Consider the following 9,126-nt stretch of genomic DNA (forward strand, 5'->3'; position numbering starts at 1 on the left):
GTACACCAGATTCGGACGGTACATTAGACCTAGATGGTACACCAAACTCATATCGTACACTAGAGTGATGGTACACCGTACACCATAGCCACATCGTACACTAGACCCAGATGGTACACCAGACGTAGATGGTATACTAGACTCAGATGGTACACCAGACACATATTGTACACTTAACTTAGATGGTACACCAAACCTAAATGGTATACCAAAATAGCATTATTTGACACATTACAATATTTAAAAATTATTTCAAAAGTTTTAGGTTTGGGTTCTTTATTTTATCCTTAATGTATAATTTTGAGGGGTATGATTTTGGTATCTAACGTTTAGGGTTAAATTTTAAAATTAAATTTTTAAAACTAGACCATGTTTTTAGAATTTTTAGGGTGCTAAATATATTTAAAAATTATTTAATGTTATTTGAGAGAATTTTCTCAATTTTATTGAAACATGAAACATTAATTTTTGATACAATACCTCAAATCGGATCCCACACACACAAAAAATCTTATTGGAAGATATATATAATATATTGGAATTTTTCTCTTTTTTGTCATATTCTATCTCTCATTTCCTCTAAAACTGGGACCACTAAAACTCTATTTATATGACACATAGTCATGGGTATATTGGTCTTTTTATTTGTTTTTGTCTTATACTTTCTCTCACAAATACTCCATCTCACAAAAGCAAAAAAGTGCCTATTTTTCAAATTTCTAACAAAAAGTGCCTATTTCTCCAATTACTTTTCAAAAAGTGTCTAATACACTAATGGACTCAATATTTTATTCAGAATATTATAACAGACACACATTTATCAACAATTTTTATATTTATAAATTATAGTAAAATCTCTATAGATTAATACTCGGTAAATATATAATTTTTATAAATTAGTATATTTCATCGGTTCCAAGTAGAGTTAATGTAATTTTAGACACTATTCAAGAATATAATAAAATAATATATTTTTTAAAAATCTTTTATAAATATATGGTTCCATCAATCATATAAATTAATAATTAGATAAAATTATCAAAATATATGTATACATATACACATTGTTTGTTTGTTAGAGTTCATTTCTATTTTTTTTACTATATCAAAAACTATAAGTGTTATCTTCAAAACATGATAATTGTTATTTTTTATTATTGATTTTATTAAAATATTAGTTATAATGATTAAATTTTATTTTTATATATTTTTATGAAAAGTTACTAAATTAAAAAAGTTTCTCTATAAATTATTAATTTATAGATAAATTAATACCTCCATAAATTAATAAATTTGCATGGTCCTAATATTATTAATTTATCGAGTTTTATTGTACTATGTGCGGAACAGTTTTTCTGGTTCTTTGGTTATCAAACGATACCACCAAGATTAACCAACTCAATTATCGGTTTGATATGATTTTCAGTTTACTTTGATTATTCGAGTTTAACAAGATTTTAGATTTTTTCGGTTAAAAATCAGGTAAAACCAGTTAAATGGAATAATATTGATTCAGATTTGTGTATATTTTGGTTTATATCCCTTTAGTTTCTTTTTGTATAATTTTTGATATTTTTGGTAAAAATGGGTAAACCGGTTTGGTTAGTCTAACTGAACTAACCTTAAACCGAACATAACTCAAAATCCTGTCGAGTTGAACCAATTTTTAAACTGATTTTGAATCAAAACTCTCGGTTCGGTTTGGACCAATCAGTTTAGAGAAAAACTTTATCGTGTATATTGAAAAGAAAAAAAAAATTCCAAAACCAAAATAACGCTTTACTTATATCGGGCTTTATCAAAAAATCCATACAACATAAGCATATTATTAAATAACATATAAAATTGAATAGATTTTTATCTATGTCTTTATATTCTGTTTCCATTCAGGACTGATATAGGCTAAAGCTAATATTGCATTTAATAAAAAAAATTTCATATCTTACATGTTATTATTTACAATTCTAAGACAAAATTTTAAAATATTAAAAATGTTAAGAACAAAAAATTTTGTCCATATTTACAAAAAAGTTGTTTAGATTAATCTAAGTTAATATGAAGTCTAGTTTAATGCTAATTATTTAACAGTTAAAAATTCTAATTATAAATTATGTGAAGGATAAGATAACAAAATTAAATCCTACAATTTATTTTGATAGATTTAGAGAAATAGTGAAAATGGTTTGATGCACTATTAAACAACGTTTACAAAAACTAGTATTTAAAAGATACCCATATATTAGTAAAAAAAGAAGTAATGATAATTTGCGGTAATTTTTTTTAATGATAATTATGTAAAGACTCATGGTACATGGCTGATGAACAAATTAAAAAGGAAATGAGAGAGTGTTTAGATCAATAGAGCAAACGCCAAAGAGTAGATCTAATTGTTTTTTTTTTATCTTTTTTTGCCTAATCAGAGTTTCAGAAATAGTGTTTTAAACGTTATTCTACCAAATTATTAACTATATTTGAGATATTACATGTAAGGGGTGTTATTGATTTATTGATTTGTAAATTCACATAGAATTTGAAAATTATTATTTATTATGAAAATCAAAATATATAGATTTTAAAATAATATGTTTTATCGTTGGATTTGAATTTTTCTAATTTTCACATTCAAATCTATTTAAAACAGATTGTGGATTTTTCAATCTAAAAACAAATCACTAAACAAATATCATATGATTTTAACTAGTATTTATAAAGTATATAACCAATAACATATAGTTTTTGATAAATATTTTTAAATCAATAATTGAATAACACTACATAAATTTTGTTTGGATTTCCAGATCCATTAAACCCCGTACTCTCTTTGCACCACTGCGTTATCGGTCAATCTTAAGACTTTCAAATCTAATTTTTTTTAAAACATGTAGATTTCTTATATTAATAAACCAAAACCACCTTTATTTCACCTTAAAATCAAATATAAATTTTGAAAGAATGCAATTTATTTTGATATAGTAGAGAGTAAGTTCACATAGTCACCATTATCCTCCCACATGAAATATTTTATTCAAAATAAGCAGATATTGATATTTTACTTTTTTACATCTCAAATTTACGTTAATATAATAATATATATTGAATACTATGCGAGTTTGATTTAACTGGAACCGAACACGAACCAAGCCAGTTTTTCGGTTTTTTGTTTTTTGGTTACCAAACAATACCACCAAAATTAACTGAATCAAAGATCAGTTCGATCAATTCAGTTATTTTATTTTGATTTTACCGAAATGAACCAAATTTTTTATATTCTCGGTTAAAATCAGATAATACCAGTTAATTTTATGTATAGTTTGGTTTGATTCCCTTTAGTTTCGGTTTACTTTCGAAATACTTTTGGTCTTTATCATGGGCTTTATCAAACCAATTTAGCCCAGATAATTAACAGTCCATTTATCACACTCGGATATAAATACCCGGACCCGTATATCAAACCGGTTTTCGTATCTTTACCCGTAATTGATCCTCCACTAACCTAGAAATTGGGGGGAATTGAATCTTATCCACAATTCAATCTCTTCCAATTCCCATCATCATGGCGGCTTCGTTCTCACTCACGAGCTTCATCTCCTTCATCTCACCATTCAAATCACAAACCAAACCTACTCCGCCACCGAACATCACTCTTCCTTCTCCGACTATCTCCCAAAGGCGAAGAAATGATCTAGCCATCGAATCAATGGCGGTCGACGAGTCTTCTTCCACCGCATCTTCGCTTTCCTCTGAGCTTGCCTCCGTGATTTGTCCCTCGCTTGCTTACTCGAACACGCTCTTCTTCAGTTCTTCGGGATACAACGTGCAAGTGTTTGTTGAGGATAATGAGTCAGAGGAGAGGCTTGTGAATCGTTTTAGGAGAGAAGTGATGAGAACTGGTGTTATACAGGAATGTAAACGGAGGAGATACTTTGAGAATAAACAAGATGAGAAGAAGAGAAGGACTCGTGATGCTGCTAAGCGTAACAAGAAAAGGTTTCACAACTTCATTTTTGTTAGAATAAGCTTTACAGTAGATTGATTCATATGTTAGGAACATAGATAGGGTCTTGATGGTTAGCTTGTGAAGATTTGATGCTCAGTTCTTGAAAAACCATCACTGTCGCCTAGCTTTAGTGGATTGAGTGAGATAGCAGAGAGATGGTCTCAAAGTTGAATGTGGTTCATGTTTTGTGATTGATTCATATGTTGAAACAGAGATTGAGTGTTGATGATTGACTTCAATGATAGTTTCTTATTAGCTTCTGAGAATATTGATTGATACTTTAGTTTATTGAAAAGGAACTATACACGATATCTTAGCTTTAGAGGATTGAAAAAGAGACGTTTTTAGTCGCAAATATGTATGTTATGTTTGTTCTGTGAGAATCCCGTTGCTATATCTGCTTTCCAGTGATTGATTTATGTGTTGAAATAGATTAGGTATTGATGATTAGTTTTAAAAGATAGTCTTTTTGTAGCTTGTGAAGACTTTTTCGTACTTAGTTCTTGAGAACATTCACTGTCTTTCTTAGCTTTAGAGGATTTGAAATATTGAAGAGATGAATCTTAAATTTGTATGTGGTTTTTATGTTTCTTGGTGGGTTTTTTTTTTTTCCAGGCGTCCTCAAGCAAGGTTTACTCAAGAATCAAGAGAAGAAGCAGCAGCAGCAACTAAGAGTAAGAAAAAGGATGAAGAAGAAGACAACTGGGAGATGCCTGATGGAGATGTACCTTCTTAAAACATGACTTTCAGTAAATAAATCTCCGGCCTTTTTTTTTTCTTCGTGTTATCCGCTTTTTATATTACTTGGTACAATTGTAAGTTCATATGCATTAACTGCATAAAGACTTGCTTCTGGTAATGAGTTATTATTAATGGTATTGCATCTTTAATTTGTTTTCCACTGTTTGCATCTGCTGTGGCTTTTCCATGGATGCAATGCAATTGGTAAAGGTCAGTAGATCACATTTGGTATAAATAAGTGTTTGATCATCAAGCAATACCCACAAATGATGATAGCATGATTCAAGAAGTTAAACTCTGTAGAATCGATCAAGTATGGAGTCTTCCATGTAAAATTTAGACATTCAGTTTTTTCCCTCTTAATCTGACACATGGGCTCAATTTAGTATATAGCCCATATGTAGGTATCTTAATTATGATGTTGATTTGCTAATCACGCCTACAATATTTTTATTCCAAGTCCTTTTAAAAATATTGATCAATTTTTAAAAAAAATTATCTAACCACGTAGTATGTGAAAATATTAAACACAAGTAGCTAATATATTTAGACGACAACATACCAATTTGAACAACTGTATTAAAAAAATATTATAAACTAATATCATATTCAGTATACTTCATTTCTATTAATAAGATGTAAGGTATGATCTTCACTGCAAATTTCCACTCGTTAACAATCACAAAGGATAGCCAAAAAAAACAGCAAAATTATTAACGTTCACAACAACAAAAAAATGATCAAGTTTAGGTACCTGAGAGGTTAAGTTTAATTATGTACATTTGATCAATCATATGATTGAATCTTAGAAAATAGATTACAAGATTCTTCTTGTCTTCAACTTTTTAACAACGAATCAAAACGAAGGGACGTAATGTAATGTATACGTGTTCTTTCACTTAATGTTAAATCTCTAATATAAAATTTCAACTTTCAGAGAAAGTAAGTGATGACATGATCAAGAAAAAAAAAAAAAAAAAAAGAGAAAGTATATAAATGTCTGATTGGAATCTATAGGCCAGTGGGTGAAATTAATCAATCACTTGTAATTAAAAAACGAAATTTTATAATTCATGCATCATGATGTTTCACTAATTAATCTTTTTGATTAGGTAAGAAGCAACCACTTAGATAAGAGATCACCACCGTCAGCGATCTTTAAAATACGATCCATCATTATGATTGTTTAAAGTGGCAAAGAAGAGCATATAATAAAGACCATACTTTTTTGATTCTACGATATCATTCACAAAATCTTGATAGTTGATACAAACACTGATATAGTTGATTTCTAAACGATTATTTTTTTCTGTTCTGATAATAATACGGATACTAAAACAATCATACTGAAGTGCAAACACAAAGTTCAAACTCATGGAAACATAACTAAAACGTATAATCAACTGTGTAGCAAAGGTAAGACAATTGATACCAAAATAGCAAAACCTTATTCTAAATGAACTTAGTGTTGTTTCACAGATCTAGACATCATAGAAAAATAACATAAGTGTTTTTTTAAGCATTTCTAGAATATTATTGATGTTTCTATCAAAAAAAAAAAAAAACACAAAACATTGTTGATGATTGGACCTTTTTGTTTCTTTATGCTGAAATTGGATTCCGTGTGAAATTTTTAAGTGACGGTTGTGGAATCTTTCTATACAACTAGATTAACAAGTTGTCAACTCTTTTCATCGAATTATTGAGTGTTTTATTGTTTTTTTTTAAAAGTTTTACATGAATTATATAGTTAGCGGTCCTGACCTTAGTTTATTGATATAGTGTTATTCATTTGTATCTGCGTTTACATGTTTGAATCTACGTATCTCTCAGTGGGAAATTGATAGTAGGAAGACGTGTAATCTTCGTCTCGGCCAAGGCGTGTCTATGTTATGATATTTGTAACCAACAAAACAAAAAAAAGTTAGGCTACCTTGAATAATACTTGGGAACATTTTAGTTAACTCAAAGGTATTTTCGTCAATGACATTATTCCAAATTAAAAATACTAGATAAAGCTACTGAAACCATATAGTACAAATATTAAATTTATTAAAAATGCTACTTGGCAAAAAAAAAGCTCTATTTTTTTTTTCTTTCTAAGAATTAAACTTCGTTTTCGATTTTGTCAAGAAAATAAAAAACGTGAGAGCTGTTGTCTTGTCGTCTGGTCGGCGAGAAGCGCAGGTTCGACGTCGTCTTCAATGTTATCACATATCAGTCAGTATTACTCTCCTGTTTAATAATCTTATCCAACTTATATTTCTTATGGTGTACCGTGTACACAATACACAAAGAGTTTCTACAATTTATTATTATTTTAAAATACCAAAGAGGAAGTCCATACTCGTTTTCTCGTAAAACACTTAATAGTGAGTTTGATGATATATGTATATTTCCATTTTCTTCATTATATTAACATGTCTGTTTTTCGTCACCCAAAATACAATTGGCATTAACAAAAGAATGTTTTCAAGATAATTATTCATTTAAATATGAATTTTGCTAATAGTTGATAATACGTATATATAAATTGGAGAAAATTAGAAGATGATTTTGCCATATCTCTTGTTTATTTTCATATGCTTTCTACTACTTGAGAAATCTCTAAAGTACTCTTAACTATAAAGCTTTTTATTATTTGAACTAGGTATCGAGCCCCCGCGATATCGCGGAGAACTTATTTTAGTAAAATAATTATTACAAAAATTCTTTAATTAAATTTATTTATTAAATTATTGAGATTTTTAAACTATTTAATAAAAATTTCAAAAATATACAATTTTTAAAAAAATTCTTTATATTTTATTTGAAAAATATACTATAAAAAATAATTTTAACTTCACATATGATTACATAAATAATCAATGCTACACAGTACACACATCAAATTAAACAAATGTTTACGATTAACTGCCATGAGATTACATTGCAGTTGTGTTATTTCGTTCGTTTTTATTCGTAACCTTTCGTTCGCATCTTTTCAATGTAACATTTTATATGTGTCTATTCGTAGTAACTTTTCGTAAATATTTTTTAATTTCTGAAAAAATGAATAAATGCAATCTACAGTCGTTTCTGCTCTTATTAACCTTACAATCATATTTATGTATATTTTATGAATCATTACAACTTGTTCTCTTGTTGTCAAATATGATACGTAAATGATTATATTTTTAAATTTCTTTCTTTTTGTTTTGTTTTAAATGATAAAATTATGAATACATTTCATAAGACACTATAAATTTCTTAAATAATCATATAATAAATTACAAATATTAAAAATATTAATTGCGGACCATTCTTAATATGACATAATGCTTTGTTTAAATTCATTTATATTAACTATTTTTATCTTTTTTAGCATAACTCAAACATAAATCTATTTCCAGAATCAATTTTTACTTCATAAAAAATGAATATTAATATTACTATTCAATCAATCAGTTAGAAAATTACCAATCCTCTCAAATTTGAATATAACTATATAGAAAATTATCACATATTTTATTTACTTGAATCAAAACTCAGTTATATATTCATATAAAAAAGAATATATCTATTTTCATAAAGGCAGTATTGTAAATGAATATATAATACAAACAACTATCGTTTTATAGATGAAACATATTTCTATATAAAAAAACTTATAGTCATTAAACATTTTCGCAATTATAATAGATTATATATATATATAGTTAATCCAATATTGAATGTACTTACTACTTATTTTTCTCCGCCTAAGATGCTGGTTAATTATCCCGAGTCACACGTAAATAAATAATATAATAAATATTAGAGGGGAACAATAATAGTTAAAAATTATAACAATAGTATTTAGGTGTATGATGTAGCATGACAATGTGCGCGTCTAAAGAAGATGGTCGGGCAAGGACGATCGGGTTCATTGTTCTCACACACTCCTCTTTTTTTTGGCAGTCAGAATCCAAAATCTTTTCAAACTTTTAAAATATTTCATATTCAGTATCTTTTGTTGTTAAGATTTCAATTTGAGTGTATTATGACTAGAACTAAATATACAAATTCCCTTAACCTATATAAAGTTGTAGATAAGTCTTTGTCGTCAAGATAGTTTATTGAACAATCATCTCAACCGTTAATTTTTCTGTTGATCACCGGTTTTCCATCTCCCAATAAGCTGAATATACCCAACAATAGAAAATATAATAGAACGAATTAATATTTTATTTTCATTTTTACCTTGATATTTCATAATCAGATATTTTTTTAAAAAAATAGAAATATAGAAATCCATATTGTTTTCTACAAAACAATTAGTTTTATAATCAAAAAGCATGGAGTAGACAAATATATACCTATGACAAAAAAAAAGAAAAACCAAACATATACGGGCCAATATGCTCTCA

The 9,126-nt window shown here is 27.8% G+C and overlaps 1 protein-coding gene across 1 annotated transcript; it reads left to right on the forward strand.

Moving 5' to 3' along the window:
- The first annotated feature begins 3,454 nt into the window (after nt 1-3,454).
- LOC104779942 (small ribosomal subunit protein bS21c) lies at nt 3,455-4,889 on the forward strand. The gene is made up of 2 exons (XM_010504374.3): nt 3,455-3,987; nt 4,613-4,889. Exons 1-2 carry the CDS (start codon nt 3,554-3,556, stop codon nt 4,731-4,733), a joined length of 555 nt encoding a protein of 184 aa, XP_010502676.1. The 5' UTR covers nt 3,455-3,553; the 3' UTR covers nt 4,734-4,889.
- The last annotated feature ends 4,237 nt before the right edge of the window (nt 4,890-9,126 follow it).

This window comes from Camelina sativa, chromosome 4, assembly GCF_030686135.1.
Source record: "Camelina sativa cultivar CO46 ecotype springtype chromosome 4, ASM3068613v1".
NCBI classification, from domain to species: Eukaryota; Viridiplantae; Streptophyta; class Magnoliopsida; order Brassicales; family Brassicaceae; genus Camelina; species Camelina sativa.